This window comes from Neltuma alba, unplaced genomic scaffold (genome assembly GCF_004799145.2).
Source record: "Neltuma alba isolate B1F8T4 unplaced genomic scaffold, ASM479914v2 tig00013147_pilon, whole genome shotgun sequence".
NCBI lineage: Eukaryota > Viridiplantae > Streptophyta > Magnoliopsida > Fabales > Fabaceae > Neltuma > Neltuma alba.
This window is the reverse complement of record NW_021637461.1, coordinates 105,456-128,673: the sequence shown is the minus strand read 5'-3', so window position 1 is coordinate 128,673 and position 23,218 is coordinate 105,456. Positions and strand designations below refer to the sequence as shown.

The 23,218-nt window shown below is 37.5% G+C and overlaps 5 protein-coding genes across 7 annotated transcripts; 2 read left to right on the top strand and 3 right to left on the bottom strand.

The window, feature by feature from the left end:
• Positions 1-43: 43 nt before the first annotated feature.
• On the top strand, positions 44-4,694 carry LOC114734820 (U3 small nucleolar ribonucleoprotein protein MPP10). Its single transcript, XM_028922473.1, has 13 exons — positions 44-764; positions 997-1,067; positions 1,697-1,952; positions 2,030-2,140; positions 2,244-2,381; positions 2,640-2,708; positions 2,816-2,857; positions 2,974-3,042; positions 3,222-3,293; positions 3,407-3,460; positions 3,553-3,694; positions 3,874-3,936; positions 4,337-4,694. Exons 1-13 carry the CDS (start codon positions 96-98, stop codon positions 4,348-4,350), a joined length of 1,770 nt encoding a protein of 589 aa, XP_028778306.1. The 5' UTR covers positions 44-95; the 3' UTR covers positions 4,351-4,694.
• Positions 4,695-5,490: 796 nt separating this feature from the next.
• Positions 5,491-7,056, top strand: LOC114734797 (uncharacterized). The gene is made up of 3 exons (XM_028922441.1): positions 5,491-6,489; positions 6,596-6,643; positions 6,730-7,056. The coding sequence occupies exons 1-3, from the start codon at positions 5,670-5,672 to the stop codon at positions 6,774-6,776; spliced, it is 915 nt and encodes a 304-aa protein (XP_028778274.1). The 5' UTR covers positions 5,491-5,669; the 3' UTR covers positions 6,777-7,056.
• Positions 6,962-10,371, bottom strand: LOC114734796 (anthranilate phosphoribosyltransferase, chloroplastic-like). The gene is made up of 10 exons (XM_028922440.1): positions 10,087-10,371; positions 9,859-10,002; positions 9,588-9,740; positions 9,401-9,484; positions 8,663-8,849; positions 8,251-8,340; positions 8,071-8,130; positions 7,845-7,963; positions 7,203-7,337; positions 6,962-7,121 (listed from the first exon to the last, which is right to left on the bottom strand). Exons 1-9 carry the CDS (start codon positions 10,255-10,257, stop codon positions 7,218-7,220), a joined length of 1,128 nt encoding a protein of 375 aa, XP_028778273.1. The 5' UTR covers positions 10,258-10,371; the 3' UTR covers positions 6,962-7,121; positions 7,203-7,217.
• A 2,111-nt stretch (positions 10,372-12,482) lies between these two features.
• LOC114734807 (pentatricopeptide repeat-containing protein At1g74900, mitochondrial) lies at positions 12,483-14,807 on the bottom strand. 2 transcript variants are annotated; one of them, XM_028922452.1, is made up of 2 exons: positions 13,908-14,807; positions 12,483-13,748 (listed from the first exon to the last, which is right to left on the bottom strand). In XM_028922452.1, the coding sequence occupies exons 1-2, from the start codon at positions 14,348-14,350 to the stop codon at positions 12,866-12,868; spliced, it is 1,326 nt and encodes a 441-aa protein (XP_028778285.1). In that variant the 5' UTR covers positions 14,351-14,807; the 3' UTR covers positions 12,483-12,865. The 2 variants fall into 2 exon arrangements, with proteins under 2 accessions (XP_028778285.1, XP_028778284.1); XM_028922451.1 differs by having other exon boundaries at positions 12,483-14,805.
• A 97-nt stretch (positions 14,808-14,904) lies between these two features.
• On the bottom strand, positions 14,905-21,646 carry LOC114734806 (uncharacterized). Of its 2 annotated transcripts, XM_028922449.1 has the most exons (13): positions 21,075-21,646; positions 20,713-20,848; positions 20,092-20,228; positions 19,505-19,706; positions 19,002-19,240; positions 18,787-18,898; positions 18,460-18,601; positions 18,187-18,329; positions 17,892-18,061; positions 17,131-17,430; positions 16,991-17,046; positions 16,474-16,688; positions 14,905-16,303 (listed from the first exon to the last, which is right to left on the bottom strand). In XM_028922449.1, exons 1-13 carry the CDS (start codon positions 21,282-21,284, stop codon positions 15,129-15,131), a joined length of 3,237 nt encoding a protein of 1,078 aa, XP_028778282.1. In that variant the 5' UTR covers positions 21,285-21,646; the 3' UTR covers positions 14,905-15,128. The 2 variants fall into 2 exon arrangements, with proteins under 2 accessions (XP_028778282.1, XP_028778283.1); XM_028922450.1 differs by lacking the exons at positions 20,713-20,848; positions 21,075-21,646 and having other exon boundaries at positions 19,505-19,609; positions 19,683-19,706; positions 20,092-20,127.
• Positions 21,647-23,218: the final 1,572 nt, after the last annotated feature.

Genomic DNA, 23,218 nt, shown 5'->3' with positions numbered 1-23,218 from the left:
GACATTAAAAAAAAAAATCGTCGCTCGGCATTTTTCTTTTCCTAGAACCCTAAACCCATTCAGCTGGAGAAAATCTCACGCAGAGCACCCCTTCAATGGCTAGCTCCACCGAAGCCGGCGTTGAAGCTCTTTATCGTCTGCAGGCGAAGGATCCTGTGCCGTGGCTCACACGAGATCCATCGCTCACTCAAACTGCTCGTGTTGCCTCACAGTATCTTTTCTCCTTTCTCAGACCCTTTTCCAAAAAATCGCCATTGGATGAACTCCTGGTGGACGGGTTCGATGCCGAGCAGATATGGCAGCAAATTGACCTCCAATCACAGCCTTTGTTCTCCACTCTTCGCCGGCGGTTGAAGCAGCTGGAGGAGAGTCCGGAAGCAATCTCTGGGATTAAAGGAGCTCTACAGGGTAAAAAGAAGGTGGAGGGGAAAACAAAAGAGGAGTGGCACGAAGAAAGTGACGGGTTTGATGAGGAATTAGATGAATTTGACGACGACGACGACGACGACGAAGAAGGCGTAGATGAGGAAGGAAAAGAAGGCGAGGAAAGAGGGAAAGCAGTGGCAGAGGATGAGGAGAATGAAGAGGAGGAGGAGGAGGAAGGCCTTGAGAACGAGGAAGATGAAGAGGAAGGTGACTATGGAGGTATTCAAGATGATTTTCTGAAAATGAAGGACTTGGAGAAGTTCCTGGTGCAGGAGGAGAATAACTTGGAGAACGATGAAGCAGGACAGTTAAAGGAAGTGGATGATGAAAGTGATGAGGTGAGACTGCTTCTGGCTTTTTTGGTTTGATTTTCTGTTACTGTGATTTGCTCGATATTATCTCATTTATTGTGAGCCCTGCGATTTGTAATCGGTTCGTCATTCTACAGGTTTGCTGTTTTTTCTCTCGTTTTTCTTCTTAATCATTTACCTATATCTGTAAGATGCATAACGCGTTGTTTCAGTTACCGTTATTTATGATTTTGGCTCATTCTTATTATTTTTGCTGCAGGCTGGTGAATTTGGGGTTGGCAATGATGACGATGATGGAGACGAAGACGCAGATGACTTTAGATACGCAATGTTCGTATTATTTTACCCTTCCACTACATAAACCATTTTTCTATCTTCACTTCTTTTCGGCTCATTCTCGTAATACGAAAGCTTAGTCACACATCCTATGCGTGACCTTGTATAGGCTAATGGGGCAACGGCTAGTAACTGTTAAACTGATATCTCTAACTAACTCGAACGAGTCAGATTCTAAGAAGGATCGTTACTATTGCTGTAGATCTGTGGCATGTTCTAGATTATAGAACATCACTCAACTCACTTCTTTATTCCTTTCATTATTATCATAACACACGCACAACAGGTTGATGCAATAATTTCCTTCTATGTTTTTCTTTTCTTTCGAGTACAACATCTATCATTTATTGATCAACAATTGACGAACATGAAGAAGCATGACTGCTATTGGCCTAAGGATTCGTCTTTATTGCTTGATCGTAAATGTCCAGTATTTTTCTGTGTTGCTATGCTGTTGTGTTTTGGCTTTACTGCTTTTCCTTTGAATGTAATTAGATGCAAAATGATATGCAACTAGTCGAGTACACTCACCTAGGTTTTCAGTTATGGTACGCGCTGGACCTTTTTTATTAGTGTATTCTTTATTCTGGATGCAATCATGCGGCTCATCTTTATTCTTGCAGTTACGAAGACTTCTTTCGTGAGAGAAAGGGAAGGAGATCCCAGCAAGAAAAAGGAAGAAAGGAAAAAAGATTAAAACTTAAAGAAAGGTTAACTGGGACGTCTGAAGGTTCTGGTGAAGATGACGTGGAATTTGATGGAGGGCCTGAACATTCTGATGAAGATGACATGGAACTTGATGGGCAAGTAAATCAAAAAGGAAAGTTCACTCAGGGTCTTGAAGATTCTGATGAAGATGGCATGGAATTTGATGGCCAAGTATATTTTTTTGTATTTTGTTGGATTTATGCATGCATGACATTCAAGTTCTTATATTGCCCTTTTTATTCATATAGAATCAAGAGGCTGTTTCTACCCATGAAAAACAAACGCAAAAGATCCAAGCAAAGATTCAGCAGATGGAGAAATCTAACTTGGAGCCAAAAACATGGACCATGCAGGGAGAGGTGACGTAGTAGTTGCTCCCCCCCCCCCCTCCCGGGCCCCTCCTTTGGGCCTTCATGCTTAATCTTTATATATTAGATCACTGACTTTGGCTTTTAGTAACAGGTGACTGCGACTAAGAGACCCTTGAACAGTGCTTTGGAAGTTGATCTTGACTTTGAGCAAAATATGAGACCAGCTCCTGTAATTACTGAGGAAGTTACAGCTTCGATTGAGGAAATGATCCAGAAAAGGATCCTTGAGGTAAATTGAAAGGATGGGTTGACATCAATTTGGACTTCTATTACAGTGGCTCATTATTTTATTCTGTGGTGGGAGCCCTTTAATGAATGGCCATTTATCTAAAAAGTTGGTTGTGTGCTAAGCTGACCTGGGCACTGAGCCACTGACTACTGGGTTATATATCTAACTATATGAGACTTATATTATGTATGCTTTAAATACACTCCAGAGCAAGCATACATATTTGTTTTTTGTAACTTATGTTTATGTTGATTATAGGGACGTTTTGATGACGTTCAAAGGGCTCCCAAATTGCCAGCAAAAGCACCCAGGGAAGTAAAGGAGTTGGTAAGCACTGTTTCTATAAAATAAATAGAATATTGAATTTAACTGATTTTTTAGCACTATTTATAGCATAGTTAATAGCTAATCATCATTTTCTGTGATGAGTTCAGGATGAGAATAAAAGCAAGAAGGGTCTTGCAGAAGTTTATGAGGTCCGTATTTTTTTTTACCATCATGCATTTCAACATCTAAATCCCCCAATAAAACCCCTGTTGTGTTTGCTTATGGCTTCCCTAAAGATTCTCCTTTATTGTAAAATCGTGTACAGGAAGAATATGTTCAGAAGACAGACCCCTCTTCTGCTCCTTTGTCATTCAAGGATGAACAGAAAAAAGAGGTACATGTTTTAATTGACTGCTTCAATTTTATATTTCTCATCTGTCCTATGTTTCACTTATTTATAGGATGATAAGGCGCTGGTTTTCAAATGGCCTGTATAACCTTCCTTTCCTATTTTTCTTTTTGGCTGTTGAAGCTTTCAAACTATGCTGAACTGTGCCATTTAATTGTGATCAGGCAAGCACGCTGTTCAAGAGACTCTGTTTGAAACTGGATGCTCTTTCTCATTTCAACTTTGCTCCAAAACCTGTATGACATTCAATTTAGTTAACACGATTTTTTTTTTTTTTTTTAAATTGGTGTCGTGCACTTGAAAATTTATTTGTTGTCTTGTAATGTTTGCTTTGTCTTGAACTAAACAGGTTATAGAGGACATGTCTATACAAGCTAATGTCCCTGCTCTGGCAATGGAAGAAGTAAAGAGCTATTTCCATTTCATCTTAAACCTTCTTAGGTGAACCTTGTTTAATTGTTGATTAATTAAAACCTTGATGCTTTCCATGCATAGATTGCGCCTGTGGCTGTGTCAGATGCAGCTATGCTGGCTCCTGAGGAGGTCTTTGCTGGCAAGGGAGATATCAAGGAAGAAGCAGAGCTTACAAAGGCAGAGAGAAAACGAAGGAGGGCAAATAAGAAAAGAAAATTTAAAGGTAAAATCAGCGAGGCTACTAGGAATCTGAGTGGTCAATAGCCTACATCTGCCGTTTTTTCAACACTTCCACAATCATGCTGTTCATGGGTTTTACAATGTTGCATATCATGTGGGGAAACCTAACAACTGTTTCATTTCTTCCTCACTGCTAACGAGTTCTGGCCATCTTAATTACAGCTGAAACAGTGAAAAAGATGTCAATGAAGGCACGACATAATACAGCTCCTAGCCAAACTGATGGTAATTTCTTAATTATATGATTTTAAGACTCTAGGTTTAATAAAATTACTCTAATTTTGGTTACTTTTTTTTTCAAATATTTGATGGGAGCAAATATTTAACGGAGCAATTTGCCTTTGTGACTGAAAAAAAAAAAAGAAGAAGAAAAAACCGGATCATTTGTTATATATAATGTTCGGATTTGAATTGCGGTAATCCTAGAGGTGCGTTCATTCACATCATTTTAAGGGGGATACCCTTGCAATTTTATCCAACCAAATGTGCCGGGGGGATTGCTGTTATCCCTTGAAAAAAATGTAATGGACGTTTGCGATATCAATTTATAGTTATTTCTGAAATTTAGTAGAAAATAAGATGGTACGCCGTAGCTTTTAACTTTGGACGTTCCTTGAAATTGCAGGCCAAGAACAATGAGATCTAGCATAGGATCTAATGACATATGAAGATTGTTGAAAGCCGCCAAATTGTTAATGTTCTCCAATGACTTACGTTTTACTGTGCTGCCACAATTAGACGGGAGGAAGCATCTTGGTGGAATTATATTATACTTTTCTAGATTTAGTTTATAGTTCATACAAGTCTGCCCATTGCTGCAGAAAGATGTGGTTAACTTACAACTCGGCCCTGGGGGTCTCAAACTTTTCTTGTATTTTCTCCCGATTTATTAATGAATTTGATCTCTATAGTCAAATTGAATGATACACTTGTATGATATATCTTTCCCTTTTGAAGGCATAAAGAATGCAATTTCATATGCTCCCTCCCTTCTTCGCTTCTTTGTTGGTTTACTCCTAAAATTTAGCTTCCATTTATTTTCATTTTCCGCAAGCCTATCAATTTTTACAAGACCACACTAATGGGAGTATAGAGAACTACCATATAATCAAGGATTAACGTATAAACATGATATCTAGAGGAAAACAAAATGCAGCACCAAGTACAGATAATATATAGTTAGTAACTCGAGTGAACCGCTTCTCTGTTGCATCTCTCGTCAATTGATATTGCTCACTTTTACCTGGTGCGCTCCCAAGCATCCAAATCATTTATGCATCCTTGTTCTAACTAATTGGCTGTCAAAAGTGAGAGGACATGGAAAAGTGTAACATCGAAGTTGACACTTTAAGAACCATCAGTAAACTTAAAGGACGTAAAATTATTTTGAAAAAGAAGAAACCAAAGCAAACATATGCCAATCAGTGTCTGAATTAGCTTTTTTGTTTTTCCGTTTTTTTTTGGTAATTGGTTAATCACCATTATACTTGGAGTTCGAGTTCACAGCTTGGATGTTAGCAATTCGTAAGGTTGCTTATAATCATGGGCTTCGTATGCCAGTGAACCGGTTGTGATGGATTCTTATTGAATTCAGATGTAAAAAGCTTCCAACAGCTAATATATGTGTTATGCTTTAATCTCATCGGATTCGCAAATCAAACTACTTTTCTCACCATCCCCACAAAAGCCTAACCTTTGACAAACAGAAATTCAAAAGCTGCAAAAAAATAAAACTCAGAAAACTAAAGATCCGCCCCCAGCAGCGCAAAAAAGTAAAAGACAACCCAAAAACAACTCAACACCACATGTGAATAAAGCTATTAAGCAATCATCAAATAAATCATTTTGTCCTGCAACAATCAAATGCACATCTACTGCTTATCTCTTCAAGCAACTATCGTAAGCATTATTGCAATCTCATTTCCTTCTTAATCTCTCTCTCTCTCTTTCTCACGACTATGCAAACATTGTTCACAACTCTGTGTCTCCTTATCTTTTCAACATGTCTGATCCCACCAAGTTCTGCTCTCGCTAACTCATGTCGATCATACTGTGGAAACATAACCATAGATTACCCATTCGGGCTCCAATACGGGTGCGGGCACCCGGGATTTCGGGACCTTCTTTTCTGCATGAACGACATTCTCATGTTTCACGTAAGCTCAGGGTCGTACAGAGTTCTGGAAATAGACTACGCGTACCAGTCTCTCACTCTTCACGAGCCTCACATGTCAACTTGTGACACAATTGTGCTCGGCCGCACCGGCAACGGCTTCTCGGTGGAGCCGTGGCGGGAGGCCTACATGAATCCGATCTCCGACAACGTCTTCATGCTCATAGGTTGTTCAGCTGAGTCACCTCTGTTCCAAGGTTTCCCAGAGAAGCACTTGCCATGTCGGAACGTTTCGGGAATGGGCTGTGAGGAGTACTACGGGTGCCCGGCATGGGATCGGGTGGGACACAAACGGCTCGGGTCTACACACTTTGGGTCAGGCCCACCAGCATGTTGTGCCATACCATTCGGGGCGATTAAGGCTATTAATCTGACCAGGCTTCAGTGTGAAGGGTATAGCAGTGCTTACAATCTTGCACCGTTGAGACTAGACGGGCCGGGCGGGTGGTCGTATGGGATCCGAGTGAAGTATTCGGTGCAAGGAAACGACGATGACTTTTGCGGAGCGTGTGAGGCCACAGGTGGCACGTGCGGGTATGGTTCAGATGGAATTAGGCAAGCTTGTATGTGTGGGAACTCCAATTCAACCTCCAACTGTGATTCAGGTCAGTAAGTTAAATCAAAGCTTACTTCGGCTTCTTCTGAATTCAACGTTGATAAAAACTTTGGCAGTAAGATTTTTCTTTGTTTGGGGGGGGGGGGGATTTCCAGGAAAAGCATCTACAGTGACAAGGCCTATGATGTCAAAAATGGTTGGAGGTATTTTACTATATTGACCCGAGTGTATAATTTGTTCTATGGCATTTGGACATCGGGGTATAATTGTCATTTTAAACTTTCCGCAGGATTATTGACGTATACACTAGTGTGGCTGACAAGCAAACAGATTTGAATAGTGTCTACCAAGTACCAACAAAACCTGACTCATGAATCCCATATTGTAAATGTCATATTTTTTGTGTCAGTCCTATATTCATGGTATTTGACTCAGATTGAGTTTTGACGGGTGTTTCTGTACTTCCTATTCCCATTGATGGACTTAAAATGCCGTGCATGATATTTGTCCGCAGAATCTAATTTGAGATCATTTTCCCATTCGAAAACTTGTTGTGTTCAGAGTAATCGATCCAGGATTATTACTTGAACAAGCCATGACACGAATGGCACTCGTGTGCAGCAACAGGACAATATGTTAGAAGATTTAAGCATATTCCAAGGCATCGTCTTCTTTAGATTTCTGCAATTATTGAGCAATGAGATGAAATCAGCAACTTGTGGCTATTGGAAAGAAGTGAACTCAGGTCCATAATTTACTGACATTTGATATATCTTTTCACGAGTTGAGAGTTTTGAGGGCCTTTCCTGATTGCTGTGTTTCACGAGCCACAGATACGCCTTCTGCTAGGCTCTTCACTAAGCCGCTGACCATGAGAGCCGCTGCTGCATTCAGAATCTAGCCTTTTTTTTTTTCACAGGAAAAAAAAAATGGATATGAATAGACAAGTACATAATCATTTTGAATGACTAAGCTTGTAGATTATAAGATCCTAGATGCAATTGAAATCAAAGCATCCTAATATGTTTATTGCTACTCAAAGTCAGTCTCTCCCCATCACTTATAGAGGTGTCACGTGTCACTCTCTCAGAGAAGTCAAGATACTACCTCCGGTCCTTAATATAAGATCTCGTTTTATTTTTATTTTGGTTTTAATTATTTTATTTTAATTCTAATTATAAGACCCCAATCCACTTTATCTTTCATATTTATGCATTTTTTCCCAAGGTAATCAATCTAATAATAGTAGTTTTAGTCGATAAACTTGATTAATAAGGATATTTTAGAAAAGACAACACTTATTTATTATAAATAATTAACTTAACTTATTTTTTAATTTCTTCAAATTAGTTAATTAAAATTAGTTAACTAGCTCTTACAATTAGCACCAGAGGTAATATTTACCAAAGCATTGGCGATTGGCGCCCTTTCTCCAGCTAGAACACGCTTCAGAATCTCGGCATTGTAGTCTGGGCCACCACCTTTCAGGCTCTCGAGATTGCACCTAGGAATGCCGAAGTCCACTGTTTCAAGAAACATTCAGATTTAATTGCCAGTGAGCTGCATTAAGTTAATCCATAACAGAAGGAGACTTTCAAAAGCAAATATTTTTATCATATCATATCCTTACATGGATCAAATAAGAACTCATCAATTCTTTCCGAAGTGACATCAAATACCAGCCCTGGTCCTGTAAGTGATGCAGAGCAAGGATGTTAGAAATCCCAGTCAAATGCAAAGTAAGATGCCTATCTATATCTCCCACCGAATAAACAATGTCTAGAAATGCAATAAAAGCAAGAGATCTTACCAAGAGGACTCATCTCATCCAAACCTTCAGAGTGCACAACCAGAGCTCTTTTCATGCCAAATCTTTGTAGTGCTTTAGCCATTTGAAGACCTGTTAAAAGAAAAACAAAGATCTTCTTGACGTACACAGAGAAAAACACCAGAATTTTCAACTAGTCTGGACTCCTGTCCTGTCACACGATCAACCTAGACCAATTACTTCATCAGTTGCTTATGCATAGAGTAATGGATCATTCGTATGCTGGAATCTACTTCTATCTAGCAGGATTAGTGTCCACAGATTGTGAAAGAAACAAGAGGCCAAAGTCTCAAAGAAATCAGATAATTTTATTTCCACATCTATGTCTATGAATACTATTTTTCAATTTGATGATTAGGTTTCAGGGCTAAACATTTCATATAAAGGAAATTACCAAGCCTTCCGTAAATACTCCAATAACTGCGAAAGGTACCTGTGCTGGATTTAACATGGGACCCAATATCGAATGCAGTTTTTATATTTAGCTTTTTTCTAACAGGACTGGCAATCTTCATAGCTGGGTGGTATTTCGGAGACATCATAAAACCAATTCCTGCTTCGCTCACACACCTTGTTACCCCCTGATTTTCATCACAATAGGGAAGTAAAAAATTAGATTAGTATATGCATTTAAAAAAAAAAATCAATGACAACGGTTGCTCTTTAATACGTAGTATTAATTGAATAAAAATATAAGCTTAAAATACTCTCTCCTTCGCTCCTAAGCCATCCCTACTCTGAAATGGAAGGACTCCTTCATCTACCTGAAAGTTTGAGGGTTTTTTCACCATAGAAGGAAATCCGGAAGATTCTTCCCGAAATCTTGGAGAAGTGAAATACGCATACTAGAGCTTACATTTTGCTGTTTCATCAAAGTTAAGAAAGCAAAATATCTGCCACCATTATGTTCCATTGATGGCCAAAAATAGCATTATCAAGACGAAGACAATGACCTTTCATTTGATAATGACAACGAACACAGTCTTGACAAGTCTCTTAATAGCACAATCGACTTTTATCCTTAGTAATTATCTTCCACATCATAAATAGGGCCAGCGTGAACCAATTCATACATTTGAGACTCAAGAAAACCAACGAAGCAAATAGTTTTCATAACTTAAAAAGCACTAACCTGAGCATCTAAGTCAATAGCCGCGCCCAGTGCTTCTAATACATTGGCACTTCCACATGCAGAAGAACTTGAACAGTTTCCTTGCTGCAAAATGAAAATCGTTCAATCGAACTTTAATACTCAAAACGATGCAGCGATATCACCAATTGTTAACATCATATTATTATTGTATTTTAGTGATCTTCACCTTAGCAACTTTGGCACCACAGGCTCCGGCAAGTATTGAAGCCCCCGTTGATATGTTGACAGTGTTTGCTCCATCACCTCCAGTTCCAACAATGTCAACCAAACCTTCAACCTTCCTCGCACGTTTCATCATTGCTTTTGCTAGCCCGACAATCTATCCACATAAAAATCCCATAAGAAGAGAAACTAAAGTAGGAAGAAAAAAAGCAGCCATTTTTGCAGAAGCAAGCTTCTCAGCAAGCAAATGGAAGAGCATAAAGCAGCAAGCTTACTTCTTCAGAAGTTTCTCCTTTGGCTCTCAGGAGCACAAGAAAAGCGCTGATCAGCGCTTGATCCGCTTCAGTCAATAAGAATTCAAGAGATGCTTCTGCTTCTGCTTCCGTTAAATCAACACGACTCATCAACGCCTTGATCACCTGAAGAAAATTATGGACAACAGGTAAAGAATGAAGCAGAAAAATATCCACAAGGAAGACATAAATAGGAGAACAATGCCGAACCTTGTGGACTGAATTGATCGGTGTGCGTGCATTGTAAGCGGCAATGGTAAAGCTCTTTGGCTTGATGATTGGAGCGAATGAAAAGCTCGGGGCTTTTAGAGTGGAAGAGAAAAGGCGATGGGTAGAAGATGAGAGAAAAACTGTGGAACAAGGAGATAGAGCTCTTGCCATTGCCTTAACTAATCTTGGCTATGGAGAAGAGAACACTGTGCTTTTGTGTATGGGAGGTTCAATACTATTCCGCTTAAAACTTCTGTTTAGCTGACTATGTAGTGAGCATGAAACTGAATTCCATTACAGTATTCATAATTGCAGTTTCAGTTTTTCCATTTGTTATATATATATATATATATATATATACACACACACACACACACTCCTTCGGTCCTTAATATAGGATCCAATTCTTGAGTTAGTTTTGGTCCTAAATATAAGACCCATTTCTCATATTTATCATTTTTCTTTAAATTACCCCTATGGATACTCCCTCAACCATAATCAAGTAGAAGAGGGGGAGAAGGTATTAAAAAGATGATTATGGTATTTTAGGAAAAATGTGTCACTTTTCTTATAATTAACTAACTAACCTAACTTCTTTAATCTAATCAAATTAGTTAAATAGGTCTTATATTAAGGACCGGAGTAGTATATATATTTATATAACAGGTCCTTGTTGTTTAAATAGGCGGCCATTCAATGATGCCGTTTAGAGTTGGTGATGGCACATTGACACCTGCATGTGCATCGTGGAGAAGGGGACCCAGATGACACTTCTCTTGTTAAAGTTTAAACGGATGGATGAATTGATCTAAGGGAAAGTGGTTAAAAAAATAGTAAAAATTGCAAAATTATGAATAAGCTATTTTTTCAAAAATTTATTATCATTTACTCCTCCGGTCCTAATTATAAGACCCAATTGACTTATTTGAGGAGATTAAGGAAGTAAGTTAGGTTGGTTATTTATAATAAATAAGTGTTTGTTATTCCTAAAATATCCTTGCTAATTAAGTATATTGGCTAAAACTATCATTATTAGAAGGATTATCTTGGAAAAAAATGCATAAATATAAGAGAGAAAATGAATTGGGTCTTATAATTAGGACCAAATAAAAAGTCAAATTGGGTCTTATAATAAAGACCGGAGGAGTACTTTCAAAACCTATATAAATCTTGTAACGGATCTTATTTGAGATTTTGTAATTTTCACAATTTTTTTTGCAATTTCTCTTTCATTTCATCCAAAAAAGAACTACTCTAACATAGGACTTAATTAACTAATTTGAATAGATTAAAAGTATTAGTTAAATTAGTTACTCCCTCTGTCCCTTTTTATAAGCAACAACTACTATTCTCGTTTTATCTCTAAATATAAGCAATATTTGTAAGTTGTCTTAAATTTTTACAGCATATTTCTTATTTTATTTACATTAATTACTTATTTTAATGCCCAATATATTTATTATTTTATTTTCTAAACCATTATCTCTCTCCATTCACATTCTCTCTCTTCAAATTTTTTTTATTATAATAATTTTCTTACTCTTTTTCTTATATTCTTCCTTTCCTCTCATAAATAAAGATATTTTGAAGAAAAAACTTTTAATTTTTACATACTTATTGTTTTTAACTAATTTTTTGATCTACGTGATAAAATATAAGATTGCTTATAAAAAAAATAAAGGGACTAATATGATTTTTTTTTAAAAACACTTTAAGTATCTTTCTTAATTTTTCCATCTCTTTCCTACTTAATTATTGATAAGAAATATCAATAATATTAATTTAAAAAATTAATAAATATGTAAAATAAATCTTACATAGACTAACATTAACTTTCCAATTTATTTTCACAGGACTAGAGGAGTATTTTTATTTTTCTTCAAAACATTAACGAAACGTTGTCCTTATTCCTGATATAAATGTGGGCGCAGTATCTTACGGAAAAAGGATAATAATCATCATGAAGAATGATTTCAGTACTTTATTGGACTAGAACATTTATGTGGTTAAAATGGGATCGAATTTAAAACATGAGTTTATTTTTTTTGCCAAGAATGTGTTTTTTTTTGACCGGCCAAAGAATGTGTTAAAAAAATTTAACAATAATTAGGGATAGAGTTCCATCATAGTCCAAGAATATTACAAGTCTCTTTTTATTCTGACTTATGGATTATCTGATCCAAGATCCACATATATTTTCTTAGTTTTCAGAATTCCCCTTCCTGAATTTCAAAATAAACAGGGGAAAAGCATGCAGAACCAATCAAAATGCTTTTGTAAAAGTCCATCCACCTATTTAAGATGAAAAGGGGGATTAACAATCAGATAGTATACTATAAAGCAAACTTTGTCCTACCATATGAAGTTTGAATTTATGAAATACTAAAACAATTATATTTGAAAATATAGGGCAGCTCTTTATTTATTCAGTGGGAAACCTCTATTATAGGTGATAAATTGAACAAATTTACATTGAAAACTCTGTTGATAACTGATCATTCCAACAAGAGAATTTACATTTAGTCGACAACTTTTCATGAAGTTTAATCGAAACAAGAAGCAATGGAAGTCACACAGTGCAGCACACTGGATTCATAATGTAGTCACCATCAAGCCTTCAAATCCTCTAAAATTTCAGAGACTGCTAAATCTGCATTTCTTCCTCAATTTCTCCAACAAATTAAATTAATTTCCATTCTCATTTTGGAACTCTAAGGAGCCAGTTACAGTTCTTGCAGAAGACCAATAAAATCACACATGAACCACAATCAACCAGCGTTCAGAGCTTCAAATGCCGAGGAACCCGGCCACATCTACTTTGTGATCTTAATATCTCTCTAGCAAAATCTTGATTGCCAGTTAACAGAAGCCCATTCAAAACTCGATTAAAAGTAAATTTTCGAGGCAGGAAGCCTCTATCAATCATTTCCATCAACAACTTCCCAGCTAACATTAAATCATCTGATTTCTTCCTCACAAACAACTCACTGATCAGAATGTTATACGTGTCTAGATTGGGCAAGCATGATCTGTTCCTCATCTTCTGTAACATGTCTAAACCCTTCTCAATCTCCCCGGAATCACAGAAGTATCGTATCATGACATTATGTGTCTGAACGTTTGGCTGAACGTCATCTTCCTCCATTCTCACCATAAACTCCATGGCCCTTTGCATGTCACCTCTATGACACAACCCTCTGATTATTACGTTGTAAGTAACTGAATTAGGCACATAGCCCTTTCTTACCATCTCTTCAAATACCAATATAGCATTATCCACACTATCCTTCTTGCATAAAGATTGAATCAAAGCGTTGTATGTCGCCACTGAGGGAAGAACACCCTCCCTAACCATCTGATCAAAAATCTTTCTAGCTTTCTGGATTTCACCCACAACACCAAACCCATGAACCATGGTAGTATAGGTCACAACATCAATATCGCATTTCCTCTTTTTCATTTCCAAAAAGAAATCCCAGGCTTCCTTCAGTTGACCCGTTCTGAAATACCCTTTAAGCAACATGTTATAGGTAGCCAAAGTTGGAGTCAATCCTCTATCTACCATCTCCTTCATCACCTCCAAAGCCTTGGGCGTTCGCTTAATCAAGCACCACCCGTTAGCAATTATGTTATAACTGATACTATCAGCCTTAAATCTACCTCTGAAAACTTTGAACAAATCATAAGCCATTTCTACTCGTTTGGACTTGCACAACACATCAAGAATCGTGTTAAAAGAATTCAAATCCTGACGGCAACCATGTTTGTGCATTGACAAAAAAATCTTAACAGCTCTATCGGCTTTACCAGCAGCGACATACCTCTCAGTAATGATCGCGAAAGTTCGAGGGCTTGGTCCGACACGGCAAGCTCGCATACGAGCAACCAGGTTCCAAACAGACTTGTAATCACGCATGCGCGCTGCAATGTCAACGGCGTAATCAAATGATGACGAGGCATGAGTATAGGTCGGGTGGCGTTCAAGGTACTTGAAAAATTGTAGCGCTTTGGGTCCATGGTTCCATAGGCGTTTGAGGACCTTGTCCACTAGATTTGGATTCCACTGGAAAGTCGTTCTTTGTAGGGTTTCAGATAGGGATTGCGTATCTGAGTCGAGAATGAGTTTGGCAACTGCGAAGTCCTCCTCCACCAGCGGCAGCGTCGCCGGTGACGGTTGAATAATGGCGGTGAGGGAGCGACAAGGGGGTAAAAATCGTTGCTTTAACGGGTGAAGAAGATGAAATGGGTTTCGAAGCTTTAACATCACTCCTACATCCTCGCCTGCTACTCCTACTAAAGATGTTCATCTAGTCCAGATGATGCACCGCAAAAAATGGGTACCTTTTTTCTTCAAGGGAAAAGGAACAACTGAAAAAGCGGGTAACTTATGGTCATGTGTGCTTGCCTCCCTGGTATTACACTCGCTTGGGACACGAGACACCGGTTAGAGGAAGATCGTGGTAGAATCTGACTCTACTGAGGTCGTTGAACTTTTACAATCTGAAACTGGCTCTTCTCGTTCTGATCATGCGCTCATCTCAGAAGGGAAGACGAGGATGCATCGAGAATGGGTGGCGCCGCTAAACCACGGGAGACGCCATGTGAATGAAGCTTCAGACTACTCGGCAAAAACGAGACTCTTTATAGGGTATGGTTGGCCGAAACACATTAGTTCAGTTTTTAAGTTTTCAAAGTTACATTCAAGAAGTTACGAAGTTTTGCATAATTTTTTTATGATCAAGTATTTTTGCCATAGTTTAAATTTTTTGCATACAGACAATCTGCTAGAGAAACATTTGATTGTCTAACTAACTTCAATTCAATTATGAAAATAAAGACATTAATTGAAATGGTTTGTCTAGCAAACATGCGTTTATAAACTTCTCAACCGCGTCAAACATGATGAATTCAAAGGCAGTAGAGAAAGCTGACGATGTTTTTCTATGTGTTTTGAGTGTTTCACACCTACTCTGAGTAACTCGGCAAACAATAATGCTACATCATTAATAAAACTAATACAAACATAAATATATCATAAACTTTCACTTGGACGCGAAAATGGCTTCCAAATCTTTGTATAACCCACTTGGTTTTGACTTGAAATCAGAAGATGAATTCATAGAAGAGCTCCCACTTCTTTTAGTTCCCCATATCCCGCTCCACCTGGTGGTACTAGTAGAGGGATCATTTGGACTTCCTTCTTTTCCAAAGCTAGCCTTTGCAAGTTCTCTCAGTTGTTTCAACCACGGTTTATCAATTGAGCCTGAACTTCTACTCCCTAAGTTTCTAAATCTCTCTTCTGAGAAAGTAATATCCCTTGTTTCTTCATTCCCACCATGATTTTTAGGGAACCTACTTTCCAAGCTCTTGATGCATCTCTGAGGAATGAAATAAAGGAGAAACCCAATGGAAGCGACCTTTAGACCTCTGAAGAATGACTTTTCCTCAGGGTCCAGCAGCCTTGTTTGTTTGTATAAAGTATACCACTCATTCATAATCTGTGCCAAAAACCCCACAAGGAACAGAATAAGCATAAAGATTCCAAGTTTAGTCTCTGTTCTGAGAGAAAAATCCTTGTTCAAGATTGCCAAGAAGGTCGCAAATAGAGCAACTTCACAGGTTAGTGAGATAATCTCAACTAATTGAACTCTTTTCTTTATGAATGGCTTCTTTAGCACAACAAAGAAGAGCTGAAATGCAGAAATAGAGAGTATAATAGTTGTTGGAGTTTTGGACGACTCATTCTTGTCATAAACACCTGCCAAAATCCCCAATGAAACTCTTCTTATAGATTCAAGAAGCACATAATATATTCTGAGAATCCCAAAAAGCTTTTGAATGAAAGGTGCTTCTGCATCTTCTGTTTCATCCTCAGAGGCCATGATGCGATCACCTTGACTCTGAGGATGCCCACCAGCAATCTGTGAAAGCATGTACTTTGGAGGGCCTCTTAGATCTTCAAATAGAGGGCCAAAGATGGTTAAACGAACAGAATTTGGTAGTTCTTTCCAAGCCCATTGGCCTCTTTTACCTGGACCTAGTGTTACCCGGACAAGCTCTTGATACCAGTGAAATTTCTGGCCTTCTCGATGAACTTCCTTGTACTGAAGTAGTTTCCCGAGTGTAATTCCAACGGAGAGGAATAAGAACAAAGCTAGAAGCACGAATGACGCGAAAACTAATAGCAAAATGCCAACCACCATTCCTGATGAACTTCCTACCAAAGCCAGACAAATAAGAAAAGTTGAAATAGACTAAAGTAATGATAACAGATGTGATGTTATTACTCGAGGCTAACTCGAGTGAAGTTTTTTTTTTTTTTTTTTGCATAGAATATTATAATATGATAACAAATAATTATAAAATGACCAATATCATTTAGTTTACCTCTTACAAGGGCAGTAGAGGCCTTGCAAATGCCAGGGAGTGCAAGAAATAGAAGAAAAATCTCAAATCTTGGGAAAGTGAGTGCCCCATATTTCTTTGGTTTTTCAGAATTTCTCTTCCTGAATTTCAAAATGAGTAGGAGAAAAGCATGTAGAATCATCAAACCACCCAAGATCACAACCAACCAAAACATGCTTCTGTAGAAGTCCGTCCACCTATTTTAGGGGAAAATGAAAAAGGAAAAAAAAAAAAAAAAAAGCAACTTAATCCTTCAGAAAACTTATATAAAGCAAACCTTGCTCTAGCATCTGAACTTTGAATCTATGAATGACTAAACCCATTATAATTTGAAAACATAATATGCATCTTGATTTATTCAGTGGAACCCTTCTCCAGTATTGGTCAGAAGTGAAACAAAAGCAAGTAAAGTGATAACAAATGCTTAGTGCATATTCAAAATTATATACTGAGTTATACTTATGGACTTTGTACGATGTATGAAATTCATGTAACTCACCCACTGGAATGTTGTGAATCCGAAATAAACTCAGCTTTTGGTTGCACATTCGGGTTCTGCAGATATGTGATGTTATCAATTAGACTGGCCATTTTTCATGGATACAAATGTAAACAAAATGTCAGCTACAATAATCTGACCTCAAAATAGAGCTGATACTCTGAAGAAGTGAGAGGCGATCCATATACTGAGGCGGAATTACTCAAATTATCTATTAACTTCATGTTTGGAATCTTTGCTGGAACTTTGGAGACAAAAGGATCAGAGCTCCCAAAAGGACTAGAACCTACCAAGAGCAGGTGCATATTTCTTGTTTCCCATGGCACCAATAAATAGGGTATAGTCCATTGCAGATTCTTGGCAAATTCATAAAATTCAATAGGCAACTTAACTGACAACCATTTAGATAGTGCAAAGACCTGAATGTAGCAAATAATTCTCTGCATGTTTAACCAAAATTGGCTTGATCAGTGTTGTATCCTCTCCACGGACATAAATTTGTTAGGGTTTGGAAATTATAAAGATATGATTAAACAGATATTCAAAAAATTGAAACTAAAGATCCCAATACTTTAAACATTTCGGAATAAAAAGAAATTAAGGTCATGTAAATTCCATATACCCATCTCCCTACTCTCAGATCCTCAATTCAAAAGTGACTTTCTTAAGCAAAAATTTCAATTTGTCATGAACTCCGAAATCCAACCTGACACTCATCTTCCAGGTATTTGTAGTAGATTCTAGTATCTTTCCTCCGTTTCAAATGAAAAATAATACATAAACATGTGATTGAAGACTACTTGACGGATTAATGGTAAATGATGAACAGCATATGGTTCAGGCAAGTTAAATATATCTGTGGGCAATTTGGCAAAAAAAAAAAAAAGGTTAAATATCTCACAAAAAGACTCCTTGCTGGATCAACGGTCAAGAAAGAAGATGATCTTGAAAAGGCGCCAAAATATTGAAGGCTAGCGGTAGAGATGGTAAGCAGCCCAGCAGCAAGAGATGTCAACACAAAAGAAGCAGTTGTAAATGTAGAAATCACTATAGAGATCAGAGAGCTTGAGTCTGCATAATTCAAAATATTTATGTTTGTTATATTAAATAACAAATCTTCATTAAGAAAATACACAGATTAATTATGGTGATCAGTAGTAGAAAAGTAACTAGAAAGTCAAAAAAATGATTCTTACAATGCCTCACTCGTAGAACGTTGGATGCTAAATTTTTGTTTCCAGCTATGTCATGAGTTACATTCTCGGGAACATTGATAGATATTACATTGTCATCTGCTTGTAGCTCAATAATGTATATGCTTCTACTAATTTCACGGAAGCTGGACAAAGATATTTGTACGAGAAAGGATAAGTTTTAAATTCACATTGCCATTTTCATAATTCAATATTGAGAGAGAAGTTGCGTAAGAGTGCAATAATGTGCAGAGTTAGAAAATAGAAAGTACTTGCCTTCTCAAATTCCCTCCAGTTAACGATATGCAGGAGGAATTGAAGCCAAAAACAGGTTTTACAAACTTGATCAATATCTGTACATTGTGCTCTTGTGTCCTTGTGCTATATGTGCTCAAGTTTACCGAAGGCCGCATAGAATCTGAATTCCATCCATGCACGTAGCAGGGGAGAGTAATGAGATTTCAGTAAGGTTCATTATTGTGTGGTTGTCACAGAGGTAGAAGAAAAAGGAAAAAAGAAAGTTTAGAAATTACAAAAACACTGCAGCAACTGGAATTTCTTTTGCATGTAATTTAACGGTGGAGTTAGAGGGGGATAGGGTACCATAAAGGAAAGTAACCGGTGCAACTGGAGCAACTGGAATCCCTTGCCTGCTAATTATCGATGTTGAATTGAAGCTCACTGAGATTATTGTGTTCGAGGATATATTAGCAATCTGAGATGGTAATAGGCAGCCAGAAAGAAAACAGGTGTAAGGAGAGTAGGTACAAATAAAGCATTACGTAATTGTAGCATATCAACTCCATGAATAAACTAACCAAGAATCCAAATCTACGATTTCCACGAGTTTTTCCTGTAGTTGGAAGAAGCGAACCCCGATTTATGCTGACATGTTTTACGATTTCTGTAGAGGAATTTAGAACTGGTTCAGAGAAGTACACAAACACCTTCAACCTATTGTAGTCATTAGTTGCCAGCACTGTTCTAGTTTCACTGTTAAGTTGAAGTAGCCTTTCTGGTACACGAGTCCTCAAGTTGACATAGTCCCATCTTCTATCTATAGAAAATTTTCACCAGAGAAGGGAAGTTTCTGAACATTAGTCATTCAGAAAAATAGGTATCTCTTATAAGAAAACATTGCAAATTTACTCAGCTGGTGTTGTTCTAAAGTGCAGATCCTGGTACTAAAGATATCTCATTTTAGATTAATGATATCCCATACACGCATGTGCATGGATATCAATTAAAAATCACAGGAAAAATATATCAAGAAGTATTCAAATTATAAGCCAACAAGATACTGTAAAATGTTAACACTCACCAAAGTGCACAAAAACACTAGAATTCGGAGTTCTTGTAAAGCTGTTACCAGCCATGTCAGTACAGAAATTTTTATCCATTACAAGGATAGCCCGTCCATATTGAACTGCGGATGACAAATTTATGAGAAGAGAATACTTCAGGTTGGGCTGCAAAACGGTAAAGGAAGATGGTATGACCTGGCCCGCACCATAGACCAGAAGCTGCAGAGAGATATAACAACAATCTGTTACAAACTGATCCAGCATTATGTTACACAATGCTACTTCTACAAATGCCCACATCACGTTATTTTATACACTTCAATCTTTTGATTTATTAGCTTGGCCCAAAAATATAGATTGAATATACAATTTGGAAACAAGCTCTAGAATGACATGACTTTGAGGTTGTATATACTACCTAGGAAGGGCATATAAATAGGGAAGTAAGGCAATCTCCACGTGGAGGATACAGGCAGGGAAAGGGCACAGTCAACATGGTGAAGGTGAATCGTACAATTTTTGAACCAAAAAAAAAAAAAAAAAAAGAATCACACAATTGGCATATGACAGAAGAGAAAACATAAACAAAGAGTCACCTACTTACATTGCAAGCATTTACAGATTTACACCCGAAGCCTTCTCCACCTATACAAGGCTCACTGAAAGTTATATCAACTGAAACATTTAAAGCGCTTGTGAAAGATGTTGAGGCAGTAACATATGCTGTTGGGGGAACTGTATCTGAAAAAAAAAAAAAAAAAAACAGAGAGAAAATGTTTTAGATTGGCATCGAAAGAATGAAAAAGCTGAGAGAATATCAATTCACTCAGAGATAGTTGGAGTAACATTCCTCTTTGCCTCATTTTCATGACATTATAAATCTGGTCTTCTTCGTAAAGAGGATGAACCAAAAGTTAGTTAATGGCATTCATGACATTATAAATTTGGTCTTCTACGTAAAGAGGATGAACCAAAAGTTAGTTATGGCATCTAAAATTAGGAAAATTAATTGTTCCCTAGTTATACAAGTGATTTTTAAAACATGCTTGTGTACCCAATTTATGGTAGTTGATTACATAGACAAAAGACTCTAATATGCCCTTTCCTTACCGAAGCTATGACAGGCTTCATCAGTGTCACATCAGCAAGAAAGTAATAGAAGCCAATGCTCATAAATGAGAACTGATAAATAGCTAGCTGAAAATAAAAGGGAGAGTTTCTTAACCGACAGTCCAATTATAGCTAGCACAGCCAAGTCCTTGAGGTCCACTGGCGCACACCTCAAAACTATGATTTCCATCCCTCAAGCTTGAGTAGATAACTCTTCTTGCTTTACAAACTGATGTGATCCCATCATCAAGCTGCGTACACAACATACTTTGAATACCCAGAAAATTCTTCGATCCTAAAATCTTGGAATAATAATTCCAAGTGAGAGCGTATGTGAAACCTGAAGGTTGTGTATATCTGTCTTTGCATGCGTGTGTGTGTGAGTGAGTGAATAGGTCTTTCGAATTTTCATAAAAGCCAACAATTACAGAAGAACCTGGATAGAAAATTATTGTGATGTCAAACCAAAGCACAAACCTTGCAAGTGAAAGAACAGTTTGTGCAGGGGTTGCCACCTCCAGAATCCTGAGCTTCAAAAGCAAATGTAGCTGAGTTCAAGTGCGAGAATGCATGGGGAGCCCTCGAGAATTTCACAAAGACCTCTGAACTACCACATTTTGATATGGAACTCAGTAGTAAAAACATCCAACAGAGTATACTGACGCGCGTGATTCTAAGCACACCCATCTTGAAGTATTCTTCAAATGGAAGTTTCAAACATGAAGCAGTTGGAACTTATGGGCAAGAGAGAAACATTTTCTAGATATTGTGTAAATGGTGTTTGAACATGGAGTTATGCAGTACTGGGGAGTGTATGAGAGAGAAAGAGGGAAATTTGCAGAATTAATGGAGTAATGGAAGTGCCTTAATGGTTTGAGTGAGTTTGCTGCACATTTGGAAGATGATGGTTGGGTTAAGGATAAAGTGGCATGAAAGTGAGTGTGGAAAAATGGTCTTTTTCCTGGCCTTGGCGTTCTAAATTGAGAAAGAGAAGCACGTTTACACATAAGTTAAGAGAGAACTCACGGGTAATTTTGCTATTGATCATGAAGATGAAAAAAAAAAAAAGGTACAGGAAGAATAACTTTCACTGTTTCTGTCGCCAATAATTTGAACATCATTCTAGGATATGGATACTTGGGACAAAATAAATGAAAACATACTTGAGTCTTGTGCATTTAATTTTTATCTATTTTTTCCTCTTTAATTTTCTCATTTTAAATACCCCTTATTTAAACGATCTAAATTCTCTCACTGTATATGCACATAGACACACATAGAAAGAGGAGAAACAAACAAAACGGAAAGCAAGAAGGGCAGCGGACACTGAAGAAATTTCAATTCTCACTCAGGTGCAGACAAAAAATAGAAATACTGCGTGAAAATCAACCTCACAAACGTTATCTCCCATCCCAACGGGTGCGTCTTTTATGTCTTATTCTCATCACACAATTCTGCATTCCCATTCTTACACTCGATTTATGAAATTCTTCACCCAGTGTTTTGTCGTAAATGAACAAGACAAAGACGTATAAAGAACTATGGTACGACCGAAAGCTAAAGTTGTGTGTGTGTGAATGAAGTAGACACTGAATTACATAAGAGGAACCAGAGATGGGTGGCACTTGGCATCAAACATTTTCGCCAGATGAATATATCACTATCAGGACAATGCATACAAATGAAGCATGCAATGGCGTGAGAGGATAAGATAACAGAAGAAGGAAAGTGATGAATGGTTTGGTTGGACCACACTAAGACTTTGGACTAATTCAGAAATCATTCTTCACCCTTCATTTCATATCTACTAGAAAACAATCATTGAGCTGCTTAATTGTTACCGTTATTTTATGCATTTTAGGATCTCAATTTCACGTTCTAAAGTAGGGCTCAGCAAGGAGATGTTTTGCTTCGCTGGGATGAGTTTACTGTGAAAATTTAACCCTTGTGTACTGTGCTTACTTTGTATGATTCTATCTCTCTTTGCCTTCGGCTGTAAAGTCTGGAACTAAAACTTGATTATAGGATCGATGCTTGCGCAATGACAAAACACTTTCGTAAGCTTTGGACTACACTGAAAACCATAAATGTCAGAATTAATTGCACGAGATTGCTTGTTGTTTCAGCAATTCTTAATATTTTAATATATTGATTTTTTTAAAAAAAATTATATATGCCGTATACGGATGTGCGGTGCGCAGACTAGCTTGATTGCTTGAAGGTGTGTTCGTATTATCATCTTACCCGCCCGTTTTGGACTTTACATTTTTCTCCTTTTTCAGGGTGGGCCGGATGTGGCCCAATATAACCGGGTATGGACAAGTACTCCGGGTTTAAGGTGTGGCCCAATAGAGTTGTTTTGTACCCCCCCTAAAGTTCAATTCTGTAGAGTCTCATAAGCCCGGTCCGTTTAAATAGTTTCTGACTGAGATGGCCCAAACACAGCTCGCTTCCGGCGTCCGTGTCCCATCTGTCCGTGTTAATTTTTTTCGAAGAAAAATCTTTTTGGCCCATTACAGTAAATTTGGTAAGTCAAAATTTAAATTCCGTTAAAAAATCAACACGAGTTAAATCTAACAAAAAGAACTAGTCCTTCACAGTGTGATGAACTAAGATTTGAA

Coding starts and splice junctions, on each gene's coding strand:
- LOC114734806 (XM_028922449.1), bottom strand. CDS start 21,284: ATGGGTGTGCTTAGAATCACGCGCGTCAGTATACTCTGTTGGATGTTT. Junction 19,241..19,504: donor TAGTGTTTTTGTGCACTTTG/GTGAGTGTTAAC, acceptor AATTTTCTATAG/ATAGAAGATGGGACTATGTC. Junction 18,602..18,786: donor ACCGGTTACTTTCCTTTATG/GTACCCTATCCC, acceptor GATGGAATTCAG/ATTCTATGCGGCCTTCGGTA.
- LOC114734797 (XM_028922441.1), top strand. CDS start 5,670: ATGCAAACATTGTTCACAACTCTGTGTCTCCTTATCTTTTCAACATGT. Junction 6,490..6,595: donor AACCTCCAACTGTGATTCAG/GTCAGTAAGTTA, acceptor GGGGATTTCCAG/GAAAAGCATCTACAGTGACA. Junction 6,644..6,729: donor GATGTCAAAAATGGTTGGAG/GTATTTTACTAT, acceptor AACTTTCCGCAG/GATTATTGACGTATACACTA.
- LOC114734796 (XM_028922440.1), bottom strand. CDS start 10,257: ATGGCAAGAGCTCTATCTCCTTGTTCCACAGTTTTTCTCTCATCTTCT. Junction 9,741..9,858: donor AAGGAGAAACTTCTGAAGAA/GTAAGCTTGCTG, acceptor TTATGTGGATAG/ATTGTCGGGCTAGCAAAAGC. Junction 8,341..8,662: donor GAGTATTTACGGAAGGCTTG/GTAATTTCCTTT, acceptor TTCTTTTAACAG/GTCTTCAAATGGCTAAAGCA.
- LOC114734820 (XM_028922473.1), top strand. CDS start 96: ATGGCTAGCTCCACCGAAGCCGGCGTTGAAGCTCTTTATCGTCTGCAG. Junction 1,953..2,029: donor GCATGGAATTTGATGGCCAA/GTATATTTTTTT, acceptor TTATTCATATAG/AATCAAGAGGCTGTTTCTAC. Junction 3,294..3,406: donor TCAACTTTGCTCCAAAACCT/GTATGACATTCA, acceptor TGAACTAAACAG/GTTATAGAGGACATGTCTAT.
- LOC114734807 (XM_028922451.1), bottom strand. CDS start 14,350: ATGTTAAAGCTTCGAAACCCATTTCATCTTCTTCACCCGTTAAAGCAA.